The sequence below is a fragment of the Ranitomeya variabilis genome, chromosome 7, assembly GCF_051348905.1.
Source record: "Ranitomeya variabilis isolate aRanVar5 chromosome 7, aRanVar5.hap1, whole genome shotgun sequence".
Classification (NCBI taxonomy): domain Eukaryota; kingdom Metazoa; phylum Chordata; class Amphibia; order Anura; family Dendrobatidae; genus Ranitomeya; species Ranitomeya variabilis.
Window position 1 is genome coordinate 137,082,924 of NC_135238.1, and position 20,045 is coordinate 137,102,968.

At 45.0% G+C, this 20,045-nt stretch overlaps 1 protein-coding gene across 6 annotated transcripts in view; it reads right to left on the minus strand.

The window, feature by feature from the left end:
* Positions 1-20,045, minus strand: part of ADAM23 (ADAM metallopeptidase domain 23) — a 410,305-nt gene that overhangs the window by 237,654 nt on the left and 152,606 nt on the right. For all 6 annotated transcript variants that reach the window (XR_013218285.1, XM_077275748.1, XM_077275751.1 and 3 more), the window contains exon 5: positions 17,412-17,494. Coding sequence is in view for 5 of the 6 variants with exons in the window: in XM_077275748.1 (XP_077131863.1) it covers positions 17,412-17,494 (83 nt within the window). In the remaining variant the exon portion in view is untranslated. The remainder of the gene's footprint in view (positions 1-17,411; positions 17,495-20,045) is intronic.

Genomic DNA, 20,045 nt, shown 5'->3' on the forward strand with positions numbered 1-20,045 from the left:
CACTCTGATGTTATGAGTTAATACTAGAGTCTTAAAGTAATTTCAGGATGGTATTTTGATAGGGTTTTCAGCTGACCATGAAAGTGCCCTTTCTGTCTTCCTGCTATCTAGTAAGCGGACCTCAATTTTGCTAAACCTATTTTCATACTACGTTTGTCATTTCATCTAATATCACCGCCAATATTTGTGGGGGCCTCTGTCTGCCTTTCGGGGAAATTTCTCTAGAGGTGAGCCAGGACTATATATTCCTCTGCCAGGATTAGTTAGTCCTCCGGCCGGCGCTGGGCGTCTAGGGATAAAACGCAGGCTACGCTACCCGGCTACTGTTAGTTGTGCGGCAGGTTTAGTTCATGGTCAGTTTAGTTTCCATCCTTCCAAGAGCTAGTTCTTATGTTTGCTGGGCTATGTTCTCTTGCCATTGAGAACCATAACAGTTTGACCGGACCCCAAAAAGGGTTAAATTAATTGACAGAGAAAGGAGAGAAAAGAGAAGTCTGCTGAAGATTTTTTTTTTTTTTTTCTCAGTTCTGAGTGTGCTTGTAATTGAATCTCTTGCAAGTCTGCCTATATTGCAGCCTTTCTCTCTCTCTCTCCTTCTAATCCTGGAATGGCTCTGTGTTTACCTGTTTAAAATGGATATTCAGAGTTTAGCTGCAGGTTTGAATAATCTCACCACGAAAGTTCAAAACTTACAAGATTTTGTTATTCATGTTCCTATATCTGAACCTAGAATTCCTTTGCCTGAATTTTTCTCGGGGAATAGATCTTGCTTTCAAAATTTCAAAAATAATTGCAAGTTGTTTTTGTCCCTGAAATCTCGCTCTGCTGGAGATCCTGCTCAGCAGGTCAGGATTGTGATTTCTTTGCTCCGGGGCGACCCTCAGGATTGGGCTTTTGCATTGGCTCCAGGGGATCCTGCGTTGCTCAATGTGGATGCGTTTTTTCTGGCCTTGGGGTTGCTTTATGAGGAACCTCAGTTAGAACTTCAGGCGGAAAAGGCCTTGATGTCCCTATCTCAGGGGCAAGACGAAGCTGAAATATACTGCCAGAAATTCCGTAAATGGGCTGTGCTTACTCAGTGGAATGAGTGCGCCCTGGCGGCGAATTTCAGAGAGGGTCTCTCTGATGCCATTAAGGATGTTATGGTGGGGTTCCCTGTGCCTGCGGGTCTGAATGAGTCCATGACTATGGCTATCCAGATCGATAGGCGTCTGCGGGAGCGCAAACCTGTGCACCATTTGGCGGTGTCTACTGAGAAGACGCCAGAGAATATGCAATGTGATAGAATTCTGTCCAGAAGTGAACGGCAGAATTTTAGACGAAAAAATGGGTTGTGCTTCTATTGCGGTGATTCAACTCATGTTATATCAGCATGCTCTAAGCGTACTAAGAAGCTTGATAAGTCTGTTTCAATTGGCACTTTACAGTCTAAGTTTATTCTATCTGTGACCCTGATTTGTTCTTTATCATCTATTACCGCGGATGCCTATGTCGACTCTGGCGCCGCTTTGAGTCTTATGGATTGGTCCTTTGCCAAACGCTGTGGGTATGATTTGGAGCCTCTTGAAACTCCTATACCCCTGAAGGGGATTGACTCCACCCCATTGGCTAGCAATAAACCACAATACTGGACACAAGTAACTATGCGGATTAATCCGGATCACCAGGAGATTATTCGCTTTCTTGTGCTGTATAACCTACATGATGTGTTGGTGCTTGGATTGCCATGGCTGCAATCTCATAACCCAGTCCTTGACTGGAAAGCTATGTCTGTGTTAAGCTGGGGATGTAAGGGGACGCATGGGGACGTACCTGTGGTTTCCATTTCATCATCTATTCCCTCTGAGATTCCTGCATTCTTGACTGAATATCGTGACGTTTTTGAAGAACCTAAGCTTGGTTCATTACCTCCGCACCGGGAGTGCGATTGTGCCATAGATTTGATTCCGGGTAGTAAATACCCTAAGGGTCGTTTATTTAATCTGTCTGTGCCTGAACATGCTGCTATGCGAGAATATATAAAGGAGTCCTTGGAAAAGGGACATATTCGTCCTTCGTCATCTCCCTTAGGAGCCGTTTTTTTCTTTGTGGCTAAGAAAGATGGCTCTTTGAGGCCGTGCATTGATTATCGGCTTTTGAATAAAATCACGGTTAAATATCAATATCCGTTGCCACTGCTGACTGATTTGTTTGCTCGCATAAAGGGGGCCAAGTGGTTCTCTAAGATAGATCTTCGTGGGGCGTATAATTTGGTGCGAATTAAGCAGGGGGATGAGTGGAAAACCGCATTTAATACGCCCGAGGGCCACTTTGAGTATTTGGTGATGCCTTTTGGTCTTTCAAATGCCCCTTCAGTCTTTCAGTCCTTTATGCATGACATTTTCCGTGATTATTTGGATAAATTTATGATTGTGTATCTGGATGATATTTTGATTTTTTCGGATGACTGGGACTCTCATGTCCAGCAGGTCAGGAGGGTTTTTCAGGTTTTGCGGTCTAATTCCTTGTGTGTGAAGGGTTCTAAGTGCGTTTTTGGGGTTCAAAAGATTTCCTTTTTGGGATATATTTTTTCCCCCTCTTCCATCGAGATGGATCCTGTCAAGGTTCAGGCTATTTGTGATTGGACGCAACCCTCTTCTCTTAAGAGTCTTCAGAAATTTTTGGGCTTTGCTAACTTTTATCGTCGATTTATTGCTGGTTTTTCTGATGTTGTTAAACCATTGACTGATTTGACTAAGAAGGGTGCTGATGTTGCTGATTGGTCCCCTGCTGCTGTGGAGGCCTTTCGGGAGCTTAAGCGCCGCTTTTCTTCCGCCCCTGTGTTGCGTCAGCCTGATGTTGCTCTTCCTTTTCAGGTTGAGGTCGACGCTTCTGAAATCGGAGCTGGGGCGGTTTTGTCGCAGAGAAGTTCCGATTGCTCCGTGATGAGACCTTGTGCTTTTTTCTCGCGTAAATTTTCGCCCGCCGAGCGGAATTATGATGTTGGGAATCGGGAGCTTTTGGCCATGAAGTGGGCTTTTGAGGAGTGGCGTCATTGGCTTGAGGGGGCTAGACATCAGGTGGTGGTATTGACTGACCACAAAAATCTAATTTATCTTGAGTCCGCCAGACGCCTGAATCCTAGACAGGCGCGCTGGTCGTTGTTTTTCTCTCGGTTTAATTTTGTGGTGTCCTACCTGCCGGGTTCTAAGAATGTTAAGGCGGATGCCCTTTCAAGGAGTTTTGAGCCTGACTCCCCTGGTAATTCTGAACCTACAGGTATCCTTAAGGATGGAGTGATATTGTCTGCCGTTTCTCCAGACCTGCGGCGGGCCTTGCAGGAGTTTCAGGCGGATAGACCTGATCGTTGCCCACTTGGTAGACTGTTTGTTCCTGATGATTGGACCAGTAAAGTCATTTCTGAGGTTCATTCTTCTGCGTTGGCAGGTCATCCTGGAATCTTTGGTACCAGGGATTTGGTGGCAAGGTCCTTCTGGTGGCCTTCCCTGTCTCGAGATGTGCGAGGCTTCGTGCAGTCTTGTGACGTTTGTGCTCGGGCCAAGCCTTGTTGTTCTCGGGCTAGTGGATTGTTGTTGCCCTTGCCTATCCCGAAGAGGCCCTGGACGCACATCTCGATGGATTTTATTTCGGATCTTCCTGTTTCTCAGAAGATGTCTGTCATCTGGGTGGTGTGTGATCGTTTCTCTAAGATGGTCCATTTGGTTCCCCTGCCTAAGTTGCCTTCTTCTTCCGAGTTGGTTCCTCTGTTTTTTCAAAATGTGGTCCGTTTGCATGGTATTCCGGAGAATATCGTTTCTGACAGAGGTACCCAATTCGTGTCTAGATTTTGGCGAGCATTCTGTGCTAGGATGGGCATAGATTTGTCTTTCTCGTCTGCTTTCCATCCTCAGACTAATGGCCAGACCGAGCGGACGAATCAGACCTTGGAGACATATTTGAGGTGTTTTGTGTCTGCAGATCAGGATGATTGGGTTGCTTTTTTGCCTTTAGCGGAGTTTGCCCTCAATAATCGGGCCAGCTCTGCCACCTTGGTGTCTCCCTTTTTCTGTAATTCGGGGTTTCATCCTCGATTTTCTTCTGGTCAGGTGGAATCTTCGGATTGTCCTGGAGTGGATGCTGTGGTGGAGAGGTTGCATCAGATTTGGGGGCAGGTAGTGGACAATTTGAAGTTGTCCCAGGAGAAGACTCAGCTTTTTGCCAACCGCCGGCGTCGGGTTGGTCCTCGGCTTTGTGTTGGGGACTTGGTGTGGTTGTCTTCTCGTTTTGTCCCTATGAGGGTTTCTTCTCCCAAGTTTAAGCCTCGGTTCATCGGCCCGTACAAGATATTGGAGATTCTTAACCCTGTGTCCTTCCGTTTGGACCTCCCTGCATCTTTTTCTATTCATAATGTTTTTCATCGGTCATTATTGCGCAGGTATGAGGTACCGGTTGTGCCTTCCGTTGAGCCTCCTGCTCCGGTGTTGGTTGAGGGCGAGTTGGAGTACGTTGTGGAAAAAATCTTGGACTCCCGTGTTTCCAGACGGAAACTCCAGTATCTGGTCAAATGGAAGGGATACGGTCAGGAGGATAATTCTTGGGTGACTGCCTCTGATGTTCATGCCTCCGATTTGGTCCGTGCCTTTCATAGGGCTCATCCTGATCGCCCTGGTGGTTCTGGTGAGGGTTCGGTGCCCCCTCCTTGAGGGGGGGGTACTGTTGTGAAATTGGATTTTGGGCTCCCCCGGTGGCCACTGGTGGAATTGAACTGGTGTGCATCATCCTCTCTGTTCACCTGTTTCCATCAGGATGTGGGAGTCGCTATTTAACCTTGCTCCTCTGTCACTTCCATGCCGGTCAACATTGTAATCAGAAGCCTCTCTGTGCATGTTCCTGCTGCTAGACTACTCCCAGCTAAGTTGGACTTAGTCCTTGTTTGTTTTTGCATTTTGTTCCAGTTCACAGCTGTAGTTTCGTTTCTGTGTCTGGAAAGCTCTTGTGATCTGAAATTGCCACTCTGATGTTATGAGTTAATACTAGAGTCTTAAAGTAATTTCAGGATGGTATTTTGATAGGGTTTTCAGCTGACCATGAAAGTGCCCTTTCTGTCTTCCTGCTATCTAGTAAGCGGACCTCAATTTTGCTAAACCTATTTTCATACTACGTTTGTCATTTCATCTAATATCACCGCCAATATTTGTGGGGGCCTCTGTCTGCCTTTCGGGGAAATTTCTCTAGAGGTGAGCCAGGACTATATATTCCTCTGCCAGGATTAGTTAGTCCTCCGGCCGGCGCTGGGCGTCTAGGGATAAAACGCAGGCTACGCTACCCGGCTACTGTTAGTTGTGCGGCAGGTTTAGTTCATGGTCAGTTTAGTTTCCATCCTTCCAAGAGCTAGTTCTTATGTTTGCTGGGCTATGTTCTCTTGCCATTGAGAACCATAACAGTTTGACCGGACCCCAAAAAGGGTTAAATTAATTGACAGAGAAAGGAGAGAAAAGAGAAGTCTGCTGAAGATTTTTTTTTTTTTTTTCTCAGTTCTGAGTGTGCTTGTAATTGAATCTCTTGCAAGTCTGCCTATATTGCAGCCTTTCTCTCTCTCTCTCCTTCTAATCCTGGAATGGCTCTGTGTTTACCTGTTTAAAATGGATATTCAGAGTTTAGCTGCAGGTTTGAATAATCTCACCACGAAAGTTCAAAACTTACAAGATTTTGTTATTCATGTTCCTATATCTGAACCTAGAATTCCTTTGCCTGAATTTTTCTCGGGGAATAGATCTTGCTTTCAAAATTTCAAAAATAATTGCAAGTTGTTTTTGTCCCTGAAATCTCGCTCTGCTGGAGATCCTGCTCAGCAGGTCAGGATTGTGATTTCTTTGCTCCGGGGCGACCCTCAGGATTGGGCTTTTGCATTGGCTCCAGGGGATCCTGCGTTGCTCAATGTGGATGCGTTTTTTCTGGCCTTGGGGTTGCTTTATGAGGAACCTCAGTTAGAACTTCAGGCGGAAAAGGCCTTGATGTCCCTATCTCAGGGGCAAGACGAAGCTGAAATATACTGCCAGAAATTCCGTAAATGGGCTGTGCTTACTCAGTGGAATGAGTGCGCCCTGGCGGCGAATTTCAGAGAGGGTCTCTCTGATGCCATTAAGGATGTTATGGTGGGGTTCCCTGTGCCTGCGGGTCTGAATGAGTCCATGACTATGGCTATCCAGATCGATAGGCGTCTGCGGGAGCGCAAACCTGTGCACCATTTGGCGGTGTCTACTGAGAAGACGCCAGAGAATATGCAATGTGATAGAATTCTGTCCAGAAGTGAACGGCAGAATTTTAGACGAAAAAATGGGTTGTGCTTCTATTGCGGTGATTCAACTCATGTTATATCAGCATGCTCTAAGCGTACTAAGAAGCTTGATAAGTCTGTTTCAATTGGCACTTTACAGTCTAAGTTTATTCTATCTGTGACCCTGATTTGTTCTTTATCATCTATTACCGCGGATGCCTATGTCGACTCTGGCGCCGCTTTGAGTCTTATGGATTGGTCCTTTGCCAAACGCTGTGGGTATGATTTGGAGCCTCTTGAAACTCCTATACCCCTGAAGGGGATTGACTCCACCCCATTGGCTAGCAATAAACCACAATACTGGACACAAGTAACTATGCGGATTAATCCGGATCACCAGGAGATTATTCGCTTTCTTGTGCTGTATAACCTACATGATGTGTTGGTGCTTGGATTGCCATGGCTGCAATCTCATAACCCAGTCCTTGACTGGAAAGCTATGTCTGTGTTAAGCTGGGGATGTAAGGGGACGCATGGGGACGTACCTGTGGTTTCCATTTCATCATCTATTCCCTCTGAGATTCCTGCATTCTTGACTGAATATCGTGACGTTTTTGAAGAACCTAAGCTTGGTTCATTACCTCCGCACCGGGAGTGCGATTGTGCCATAGATTTGATTCCGGGTAGTAAATACCCTAAGGGTCGTTTATTTAATCTGTCTGTGCCTGAACATGCTGCTATGCGAGAATATATAAAGGAGTCCTTGGAAAAGGGACATATTCGTCCTTCGTCATCTCCCTTAGGAGCCGTTTTTTTCTTTGTGGCTAAGAAAGATGGCTCTTTGAGGCCGTGCATTGATTATCGGCTTTTGAATAAAATCACGGTTAAATATCAATATCCGTTGCCACTGCTGACTGATTTGTTTGCTCGCATAAAGGGGGCCAAGTGGTTCTCTAAGATAGATCTTCGTGGGGCGTATAATTTGGTGCGAATTAAGCAGGGGGATGAGTGGAAAACCGCATTTAATACGCCCGAGGGCCACTTTGAGTATTTGGTGATGCCTTTTGGTCTTTCAAATGCCCCTTCAGTCTTTCAGTCCTTTATGCATGACATTTTCCGTGATTATTTGGATAAATTTATGATTGTGTATCTGGATGATATTTTGATTTTTTCGGATGACTGGGACTCTCATGTCCAGCAGGTCAGGAGGGTTTTTCAGGTTTTGCGGTCTAATTCCTTGTGTGTGAAGGGTTCTAAGTGCGTTTTTGGGGTTCAAAAGATTTCCTTTTTGGGATATATTTTTTCCCCCTCTTCCATCGAGATGGATCCTGTCAAGGTTCAGGCTATTTGTGATTGGACGCAACCCTCTTCTCTTAAGAGTCTTCAGAAATTTTTGGGCTTTGCTAACTTTTATCGTCGATTTATTGCTGGTTTTTCTGATGTTGTTAAACCATTGACTGATTTGACTAAGAAGGGTGCTGATGTTGCTGATTGGTCCCCTGCTGCTGTGGAGGCCTTTCGGGAGCTTAAGCGCCGCTTTTCTTCCGCCCCTGTGTTGCGTCAGCCTGATGTTGCTCTTCCTTTTCAGGTTGAGGTCGACGCTTCTGAAATCGGAGCTGGGGCGGTTTTGTCGCAGAGAAGTTCCGATTGCTCCGTGATGAGACCTTGTGCTTTTTTCTCGCGTAAATTTTCGCCCGCCGAGCGGAATTATGATGTTGGGAATCGGGAGCTTTTGGCCATGAAGTGGGCTTTTGAGGAGTGGCGTCATTGGCTTGAGGGGGCTAGACATCAGGTGGTGGTATTGACTGACCACAAAAATCTAATTTATCTTGAGTCCGCCAGACGCCTGAATCCTAGACAGGCGCGCTGGTCGTTGTTTTTCTCTCGGTTTAATTTTGTGGTGTCCTACCTGCCGGGTTCTAAGAATGTTAAGGCGGATGCCCTTTCAAGGAGTTTTGAGCCTGACTCCCCTGGTAATTCTGAACCTACAGGTATCCTTAAGGATGGAGTGATATTGTCTGCCGTTTCTCCAGACCTGCGGCGGGCCTTGCAGGAGTTTCAGGCGGATAGACCTGATCGTTGCCCACTTGGTAGACTGTTTGTTCCTGATGATTGGACCAGTAAAGTCATTTCTGAGGTTCATTCTTCTGCGTTGGCAGGTCATCCTGGAATCTTTGGTACCAGGGATTTGGTGGCAAGGTCCTTCTGGTGGCCTTCCCTGTCTCGAGATGTGCGAGGCTTCGTGCAGTCTTGTGACGTTTGTGCTCGGGCCAAGCCTTGTTGTTCTCGGGCTAGTGGATTGTTGTTGCCCTTGCCTATCCCGAAGAGGCCCTGGACGCACATCTCGATGGATTTTATTTCGGATCTTCCTGTTTCTCAGAAGATGTCTGTCATCTGGGTGGTGTGTGATCGTTTCTCTAAGATGGTCCATTTGGTTCCCCTGCCTAAGTTGCCTTCTTCTTCCGAGTTGGTTCCTCTGTTTTTTCAAAATGTGGTCCGTTTGCATGGTATTCCGGAGAATATCGTTTCTGACAGAGGTACCCAATTCGTGTCTAGATTTTGGCGAGCATTCTGTGCTAGGATGGGCATAGATTTGTCTTTCTCGTCTGCTTTCCATCCTCAGACTAATGGCCAGACCGAGCGGACGAATCAGACCTTGGAGACATATTTGAGGTGTTTTGTGTCTGCAGATCAGGATGATTGGGTTGCTTTTTTGCCTTTAGCGGAGTTTGCCCTCAATAATCGGGCCAGCTCTGCCACCTTGGTGTCTCCCTTTTTCTGTAATTCGGGGTTTCATCCTCGATTTTCTTCTGGTCAGGTGGAATCTTCGGATTGTCCTGGAGTGGATGCTGTGGTGGAGAGGTTGCATCAGATTTGGGGGCAGGTAGTGGACAATTTGAAGTTGTCCCAGGAGAAGACTCAGCTTTTTGCCAACCGCCGGCGTCGGGTTGGTCCTCGGCTTTGTGTTGGGGACTTGGTGTGGTTGTCTTCTCGTTTTGTCCCTATGAGGGTTTCTTCTCCCAAGTTTAAGCCTCGGTTCATCGGCCCGTACAAGATATTGGAGATTCTTAACCCTGTGTCCTTCCGTTTGGACCTCCCTGCATCTTTTTCTATTCATAATGTTTTTCATCGGTCATTATTGCGCAGGTATGAGGTACCGGTTGTGCCTTCCGTTGAGCCTCCTGCTCCGGTGTTGGTTGAGGGCGAGTTGGAGTACGTTGTGGAAAAAATCTTGGACTCCCGTGTTTCCAGACGGAAACTCCAGTATCTGGTCAAATGGAAGGGATACGGTCAGGAGGATAATTCTTGGGTGACTGCCTCTGATGTTCATGCCTCCGATTTGGTCCGTGCCTTTCATAGGGCTCATCCTGATCGCCCTGGTGGTTCTGGTGAGGGTTCGGTGCCCCCTCCTTGAGGGGGGGGTACTGTTGTGAAATTGGATTTTGGGCTCCCCCGGTGGCCACTGGTGGAATTGAACTGGTGTGCATCATCCTCTCTGTTCACCTGTTTCCATCAGGATGTGGGAGTCGCTATTTAACCTTGCTCCTCTGTCACTTCCATGCCGGTCAACATTGTAATCAGAAGCCTCTCTGTGCATGTTCCTGCTGCTAGACTACTCCCAGCTAAGTTGGACTTAGTCCTTGTTTGTTTTTGCATTTTGTTCCAGTTCACAGCTGTAGTTTCGTTTCTGTGTCTGGAAAGCTCTTGTGATCTGAAATTGCCACTCTGATGTTATGAGTTAATACTAGAGTCTTAAAGTAATTTCAGGATGGTATTTTGATAGGGTTTTCAGCTGACCATGAAAGTGCCCTTTCTGTCTTCCTGCTATCTAGTAAGCGGACCTCAATTTTGCTAAACCTATTTTCATACTACGTTTGTCATTTCATCTAATATCACCGCCAATATTTGTGGGGGCCTCTGTCTGCCTTTCGGGGAAATTTCTCTAGAGGTGAGCCAGGACTATATATTCCTCTGCCAGGATTAGTTAGTCCTCCGGCCGGCGCTGGGCGTCTAGGGATAAAACGCAGGCTACGCTACCCGGCTACTGTTAGTTGTGCGGCAGGTTTAGTTCATGGTCAGTTTAGTTTCCATCCTTCCAAGAGCTAGTTCTTATGTTTGCTGGGCTATGTTCTCTTGCCATTGAGAACCATAACAGGGGTCATAATCAACATTTGTGCAGCATTATATGGGACATATTTTAATATGGAGCATCTTATGGAGCCCATCATAAACTGTATGGAGCATTATATAGGGCGTATTTTGTATAGAGCATCTTATGGGGCCATCATGAACTGTATGGAGCATTATATGGGGCTCCTGATTCAATATGGATATTCAAAAACACTTAAACTACTGATGTCTCAATTAACTTTACTTTTATTGGTACCGTATATACTCGAGTATAAGCCGAGATTTTCAGCCCATTTTTTGGGGCTGAAAGTCCCCCTCTCGGCTTATACTCGAGTCATACCCGGGGGTCGGCAGGGGAGGGGGGCGGGGGCTATCTAATTATACTCACCTACTGCTGGCGCGGTCCCTGCGCGTCCCTGCTTCTTTCAGAGCTGCATATTCTTCCTGTACCGAGCGGTCACATGGTCCCGCTCAGTACAGTAATGAATATGCGGCTCCACCTCCCATTGAGGTGGAGCCGCATATTCATTTCGGTAATTAGAGGTAACTGTGACGGCTCAGTACAGGAAGATGCAGCGCTGGAAGAAGCAGAGACGTGCAGGGACCGCGCCAGCAGTAGGTGAGTATACAGCGCTGCGCAGCGCTGCGCGATATTTACCACTCCTCGTTCTGGTGCGGCTCCGTCATCAGCGTCCTCTGGCTGTGATGCTCAGGTCAGAGGGTGCGGTGATGTAGTCAGTGCGCGCCCTCTGCTGAACGTCAGTGCTGAAGACGGAGCCGCACGAGGAGCAGGTAAATATTGAAAGTGAAATTGAAAGAGGGTCCTGAGCGAAGAGAGATGAGTATGTGATTTTTTTTTTTTTATCGCAGCAAAAGCATATGGGGCAGTGACTGTATGGGGCCATAACGATTGTGCAGCACTATAGGGGGCAGTGACTGTACGGAGCATCTGTATGGGGCCATAACGATTGTGAAGCACTATAGGGGGCAGTGACTGTACGGAGCATCTGTATGGGGCCATAATGATTGTGCAGCACTATAAGGGGCAGTGACTGTACGGAGCATCTGTATGGGGCCATAACGATTGTGCAGCACTATAAGGGGCAGTGACTGTACGGAGCATCTGTATGGGGCCATAACAATTGTGCTGCACTATAAGGGGTAGTGACTTTACGGAGCATCTGTATGGGGCCATAACGATTGTGCAGCACTATAAGGGGCAGTGACTGTACGGAGCATCTGTATGGGGCCATAACGTTTGTGCAGCACTATAAGGGGCAAGTGACTGTATGGAGCATCTTATGGGGCCATAACGATTGTGCAGCACTATAAGGGGCAGTGACTGTATGGAGAATCTTATGGGGCCATAACGATTGTGCAGCACTATAAGGGGCAAGTGACTGTACGGAGCATCTTATGGGGCCATAACGTTTGTGCAGCACTATAAGGGGCAAGTGACTGTACGGAGCATCTGTATGGGGCCATAATGACTGTGCAGCACTATAAGGGGCAGTGACTGTACGGAGCATCTTATTGGGCCATATTGATTGTGCAGCACTATATAAGGGGCAGTGACTGTACGGAGCATCTTATGGGGCCATAACGATTGTGCAGCACTATAAGGGGCAGTGACTGTACGGAGCATCTGTATGGGGCCATAACGCTTGTGCAGCATTATAAGGGGCAGTGTCTGTACGGAGCATCTTATGGGGCCATAACGATTGTGCAGCACTATATGGGGCAAGTGACTGTACGGAGCATCTTATGGGGCCATAACGCTTGTGCGCCAGCATTATAATGGGGCAAGTGACTGTATGGATGATCTTATGGGGCCATAACGTTTGTGCAGCACTATATAGGGCAAATATCTCTATGGAGCATCTTATGGGGCCCTTATTACCCTTTATGCAGGATTATATGGGGCATATTTTAATATGGAGCATATAATGGGGCCCATCAAACTTTATGGAGCATTATATGGGGCTCCTGATTCAATATGGATTCAAAAACACTTAACCTACTGATGTCTCAATTAATTTTACTTTTATTGGTATCTATTTTTACTTTTGAAATTTACCGGTAGCTGCTGCATTTTCCACCCTAGGCTTATACGCGAGTCATTAAGTTTTCCCAGTTTTTTGTGGCAAAATTAGGGGGGTCAGCTTATACTCGGGTCGGCTTATACTCGAGTATATACGGTATCTTTTTTTATTTTTGAAATTTACCGGTAGCTGCTGCATTTTCCACCCTAGGCTTATACTCGAGTCATTAAGTTTTCCCAGTTTTTTGAGGCAAAATTAGGGGGGTCGGCTTATTCTCGGGTCGGCTTATACTCAAGTATATACGGTAGTTAAAAAGACACCATGGGCTGAACCACGGCGCTCTTCCCACCCGCTACAAGTGATCACAAGTCAGTCCCTGTGTGCGCTTGTATGGAGAGACCTTGCCTCAGAGACTGCAAGCTGTTATAAAAGCCAGAGGTGGTGCAACAAAATACTAGTGATGTGTAGGAGTGTTTTTTGTTTGTTTGTTTTCATGATTCCATAATTGTTTCCTCAGAATTGAGTGATTCCATAATTTTTCCCCTATGCTTGGATAAAAAAAAGTAACCATTACTAACTACCACATTTTTTGTTCTTGATTTCTTTTAGTGTTTCTTAAAGCCAGAAAGTTGCCATTTGAAATGACTTTACTTTTGAGCCTTGTTTGTGATCTGCTTTTTTTCAACAAAATTACTGAATGAACATCCTCCAAGGCCGGTGATTCCATAATTTTTGCCAGGAGTTGTAGTGTCTCAAGCGGCTCAGTACTCGGTGGCTATTAGAATAATTTTTTCTATGCTGCAGCATTTCAGAACGTATGTGCCTTAAATCATGCAGCCACAATCTGACACATGCTGCCTATGGATTGAGCAGTATGTATCAGCTGTCGAGTTCCCTTTAGCCCCTTAGTGACAGAGCAAATTTGGTACCTATTGGCCAAGCCAATTTTTACAATTCTGACCACTGTCACTTTATGAAGCTGTAGCTCTAGAACTCTTCAATGTATCCCACCGCTTCTGAGATTATTTTTTTCGTGACATATTGTACTTCATGTTCGTGGTACAATTTCTTGAATATAACTTGCCATTATTTATGAAAAAAACTGAAATTTGGCAACATTTTTGAAAATTTTGCAATTTTGAAGCTATTACTTTTTGTACACTTAAATCAGAGAGTGGTGTCACACAAAATAGTTAATTAATAACATTTTCCACATGTCTACTTTACATCAGCACAATTTTGGAAACATAATTTTTTTTTGTTTGGACGTTATAAGGGTTAAAAGTTGACCATCAATTTCTCACTTTTCCAACAAAATTTGCAAAACCCCTTTTTTTAGGGACCACCTCAAATTTGAAGTGTGTTTGGGGGTCAATATAACAGAAAATACTCAAAGGTGACACCATTCTAAAAACTGCACCCCTCAAGGAGCGCAAAACCACATTCAAGAAGTTTATTAACCCTTCAGGTGCTTCACAAGAATTAAAGCAATGTGGAAGGAAAAAATGAACATTTTACTTTTTTCACAAAAAATTACCGTATTTTTCGGACCATAAGACGCACTTTTTTTACTCCAAATTTGGGAGGAAAGTGTGGGTGCATCTTATGGTCCGGATGTAACATGTGGGGAGAGGGGAGCGCGAGTGGGATCCACTGTGATTCCACTCACAGGAGGCAGAAAAATGCCCCAGCTGCCTGGTTGTAGCACTCTGGAAACCATGTGATCCCGATGATTAAAGTGCAGTGAATATTCATTAGCCGCTTCCCCGCCCACCTGTCACCTGAGCAGTGAGCAGGGAGCAGCCATTGAATAGTCCTTCACTTAAGCAGCGACAAACATGGTTCCCCCAGCGCTGGATTCCTGCAGCAGCTGGGGAGAGCTATGTCCTGTGGAGGAGGGGGCAGCAGCAGGGGCAGGGGGAGACTAGATCGCCGCATACCTGCCTGGCTGTGCTGGATGCTGAGGCATAAGGACCTGTGTGATGTCAGGAAGTGGGCGGGCTGGAGCATCACATGACGGCACAGAGCCCTCCCTCTTCTCATGTCATCACAGGTCCTTCAGACACAGCACTAGAATCTGCTGGCTTCCTCTTATGACCTGTGCTGTGGAGAGGAAGGGAGAGCTCTGTGTGTGCAGTCATGCGATGCACCAGCTTTTTACCTCACCACAGCGTGGCTGGCTGCCACAATTAAAAGGTTAGTCACTACAACACACAATAAAGCACTCTGCCACTCCTGTGGTGAACTATAACTCCCAGCATGCCATAGCAGCTGCAGGAGATGCTGGGAGTTATAGTTCTCCAATGGGATCTCAAAGCAGCACTCAAGTATTAGTTTTCAGTGCTGGAAAATATAAGCCCTGTGCCCCCATTCTTACACTCACCCTCCAGCGTCTTCATATAGTACCTTACAGACACCACACTGGTGCCGCAGCACCATCTTCTACCCGCAGCTTCCAACATAATAACATACTATTATATATAATAACAATACATATAATAGTATGTTATTTATGTTACTAAATATTTTACCACGTTTTTTGCTTCAAATATTTTTTTCCCTATTTTCCACCTCTAAAACCTGGGTGCGTCTTATAGTCCCGTGCATCTTATAGTCTGAAAAATATGGTAACTTTGGAACCATTTTTTATTTTCACAAGGGTATCAGGAGAAAATGGACCACAAAATTAGTAATTTCTCCTGAGTACGCCAATAAACCCCAATTCTAACTCCAACCCTAACCCCAACACACCGCTAACCCTAATCCCAACCCTAACCATAACCCTAACCATAAACCTAACCCCAACACAACCTTAACCCTAATCCCAACCTTAACCCTAGACCAACCCTAAATTTAGCCCAACCCTAACTTTAGCCGAACCCTAGCCCCAACCCTAACCCTAGCCCCAACCTTAACCCTAACCTTAGCCCAACCCTAACTTTAGCCCAAACCTAACGTTAACCCAACTCTAACCCTAATGGAAAAATGGAAATAAATATTTTTTTTTATTTTATTATTTTTACCTAACTAAGGAGGTTATAAAGGGGGGTTTGATTTACTATTTTTTTTATTTTGATCACTGTGATAAGGTCTATCACAGTGATCAGAATGAACCAATAGGAAAAATTTCCTATTGTTGCAGTTTGTTGGCCAGCAGATCTTGGCGAGCGCACTGGGCATGCACCTGCCATTTTCTTCCCGGAAGAAGATGCCGCTGGCAGGGGGACTTCATGGGGAGATGCAGGGACACCAGAGGTACCGGGGGGATCGGTGGACCCTATTTCTCTCTCCTCTGATGTGCGATCACATCAGAGGAAAAGTTAAATGAGAAATCAGACTTTTTTTGCGGTCACCGTTATTCCATTAATAACAGCGATCACAACACTGGGGTCAGTAAAAACAGGCCCGAATCATGTTCTCTGGGGTCTCAGCTACCCCCGGTAGCCGAGACCCCAGAGAAATTCCGACGCTGGGGGCGCTATACACTTATTTCTCAGTGCCGTTAAAAAGCGAATAGGAGTGGAGCCGCATATTCATCACTGTAATGAGCAGTACCACGTGACCGCTCATACAGGACAAGCTGCGGCACTGAGAGGAAGCATCGCGGGAGCTGGGTGAGTATTTTAATGCCAGAGGGTGGGCGCACAGGGGGTGGGAGGCGGGAGGCGACCGTGAACTTTATTTAAAAAAAAAAAAACATGATTTTTCATTCCTTCTCTCCAGCGAACGCTGCTGGAGAGAAGGAATGAATGGCGGCTTCAGCACCACATGCTGGGGACAGCGCTTAACTCTAGCGCTGTCTCCTGCACTGTCCGTGTGGTCCTCAGTCGGCACACGGGCGGCACACGGACAGCATCCGTGTGCCGTACGTGTTTACATGGACCCATTGACTTTAATGGGTCCGTGTGATCTGCGCGCTCCCACGAACACTGACATGTCTCCGTGTTTTTCAAACGGACACACGGTCCGTGAAAACACGCTGACATGTGCAGAGACACATTTATTTGAATGTGTCTACGTGAGTCAGTGTCTCTGGTACGTGAGAAAACTGTCACCACATGTACCGGAGCCACTGACGTGTGAAACAGGCCTTATGGGTTAATTTTTTTGCTAATTAAGATGATGTATTAGTATAGTTTCCCTTTAAATATTTGTGCACCAACTCTTCACCCATGACTTTCATTTGATATTTTTACCATGGTTCACTTCTCTCTGCTTTTCTATATAGGCTCCTAATTATGTTGTGGGCATGTTATGTTATGTTGTTCCAAGTTGGAGCACTAGTCATTATTTTATCCTAATATTTATACAGTTTCAGCCAAAAAATTGGACACAGCCGTTCACACAATGGTTTTCCTTGTTCTTATAGGAAAGCGCACATTGTAGATTCAGACTTAAGTCAGCAAATACTTTTACGTATTTATTTGATACATTTTTGTTATGTATAACTGTTTTATTTCCCGTGCAAATGAGGGTTCCTAGGGGTGTCATTATAACGGCCGAGTGCTCAGGGCCCACTATCAGCATGCCACGTACCTCCCTTAGCCTGACGGACAGCACACGTTTGCACTGACATTGCAGATTCTGAGCACACACAGTGTCACTGTCTCATTCCTCTGTCCTGTCTACAGTGGCCGTTCACTCCACAGATACTTTGCTGCCAAAACAGACAAGCGAGAGGGGTGAGAGCGTGCATGCACTGAGGCTGTGAGCACGCTCGCCGCACTCTTCGGTGTGCATCCTTGTTGCCCTTACGTTTCTCACTTGCTCTAAAGGCTTTACAATATTTAGCAGATGGTTTCCATCTTTTCCTGTGTTTTCTTGTTTGTTATTTGTAATGTGGTGCCTTCCCATTTTTGTAGTATGTCAGTGATCGCACTGCACTCATCAATGCAGCACAGGTGTCACAAAAACAGATTTCAGAAGTAGGTGCCAAAGAATAAACACACAAAGAAGTGCTATAATGTCAGCTGTTTCCTTACTGTAAACCATTGCATGTGGAAATGGCCGCTCTGGAGTTTCTCACACCTCTGATGGTACCTTGGTAGTAGCAGTGCTCTCCTCCCTGTGGAACAAAAGAGTGCATTGACAATCATGTCTTCACTGAGAAAGAAGATGGCATTTTGTTCTTATAGTCCACAGTGATACAGAATACATGATTACACAACTTACACCATGTAAAAAAATAGTCAATGTTGTTCAGCTGAGAAAATGAGGCACTTCTTTCCCATACAATAAATTAGAATGACTACAAATCATTTATATTTTGTATTAATTTCAGCAATCTGGGACCCAAATAGCCAGTAAGATACTGAATAGTGGCATTTTAATGGTTTTCTGATACTTAAAGTGTAACCATCATTCTATTTTTTACTGCATAAATCAATAGCACACATGAATATGAGGTGTAATATATCTTATCAGAGAAATCTGCTTCTTTCTCTGACAGAATTGATCAGTCATTATCAAAATTCTCAATTCTGAGGTAAAATCCGTATTCAGTGCAGACAGATTGTCCCATTACTGAGATAGGAGATGGCAGATACTGCTGATAAGAGTCTATGGAGGAGGGAGGAGCTCTGACTCTACCCCTCCCCATCTACATAGACCCTTATCAGCAGTATCTGCCATCTCCTATCTCAGTAATGGGACAATCTGTCTGCACTGAATACAGATTTTACCTCAGAATTGAGAATTTTGATAATGGCTGATCAATTCTGGCAGATAAAGAAGCAGATTTCTCTGATAAGCTGTATTACACAGTTGCTTATTTTCAAGTGTACTATTGATTTATCATATAAAGATTTAAAAGGTATTTATGCTTTAAAGGGAATCTGCCAGCAGGTTTTTACTATGTAATCAGAGAGCATCATTATGTAGGGACAGAGACCCGTATTCCAACAATGTGTCACTTACTAGGCTGTGTTGTTGTTTTAATAAAACCAGTGTTTTACCTGCAGGAAATTATCACTACAGGACTACTTGTCTCGTGCCTCCTAGTCAACTGTTCTGTGTAACCGTGCACCCACGACAGAAAGCTGCAAATCAGTTTTGCTACGGCAAAAACAGAGATTTTATCAAAACTGTACCAAGCAGCCCAGGAAGTGAAACAGCAGAAATGAGGGTTTATGACCCGACATCACGCTGTTCTCAGATTACACAGCAAAAACCTGGTGTCTTATTGCCCATTAACCAAGAAGACATTTTAGCTCATTATGTAATTCAAGTGTGAATATCATTATTACTGTCCTCGGGTTTCAATTAAATGCTATATAATACTACCCCTTTGGCAGATGGGATCTTGTGAATGCCATCAATTTGACCATTATTCCAGTAAGTAGAATTATATAAAGGTGAATTAAACTGGAACGAATATGTATTTAGATGTTGTACACAAGAGCAGAGTGGAAAATTAGCATTTTACACTGATGATGATTCTGGAGGAATGGAAAATGTATGTGAACTAATTACAAAAATTAAAAAAGAAACTGAACTTAAATAAGAAAAGCAAAGGAAATCTATAGAATATTATGGACTTAGCATGGAAATGGAAATTGGGAGAATCCCCCAAGACCGTACATCAGTATTACTGTTACTCCTCTAGTCTAAATAGTCTAACAAAAAGTCTTGCAGAGAAACTGAACCATCATCAGCGAACTATAAAGGGGTTCCCTGACATATACAATATACAGTACAGACCAAAAGTTTGGACACACCTTCTCATTTAAAGATTTTTCAGTATTTTCATGACTATGAAAGCTGTACATTCACATTGAAGGCATCAAAACTATGAATTAACACATGTGGAATTATATACTTAATAAAAAAGTGTGAAACAACTGAAAATATGTCTTATATTCTAGGTTCTTCAAAGTAGCCGCCTTTTGCTTTCATGACTGCTTTGCACACTCTTGGCATTCTCTTGATGAGCTTCAAGAGGTAGTCACCGGGAATGGTCTTCCAACAATCTTGAAAAAGTTCCCAGAGATGCTTAGCACTTGTTGGCCCTTTTGCCTTCACTCTGCGGTCCAGCTCACCCCAAACCATCTCGATTGGGTTCAGGTCTGGTGACTGTGGAGGCCAGGTCATCTGGCATAGCACCCATCACTCTCCTTCTTGGTCAAATAGCCCTTACACAGCCTGGAGGTGTGTTTGGGGTCATTGTCCTGTTGAAAAATAAATGATGGTCCAACTAAACGCAAACCGGATGGAATAGCATGCCGCTGCAAGATGCTGTGGTGTTTGAATAAATCCCCAACAGTGTCACCAGCAATGCACCCCCACACATCACACCTCCTCCTCCATGCTTCACGGTGGGAACCAGGCATGTAGAGTTCATCCGTTCACCTTTTCTGCGTCGCACAAAGACACGGTGGTTGGAACCAAAGATCTCAAATTTGGACTCATCAGACCAAAGCACAGATTTCCACTGGTCTAATGTCCATTCCTTGTGTTCTTTAGCCCAAACAAGTCTCTTCTGCTTGTTGCCTGTCCTTAGCAGTGGTTTTCTAGCAGCTATTTTACCATAAGGCCTGCTGCACAAAGTCTCCTCTTAACAGTTGTTGTAGAGATGTGTCTTCTGCTAGAACTCTGTGTGGCATTGACCTGGTCTCTAA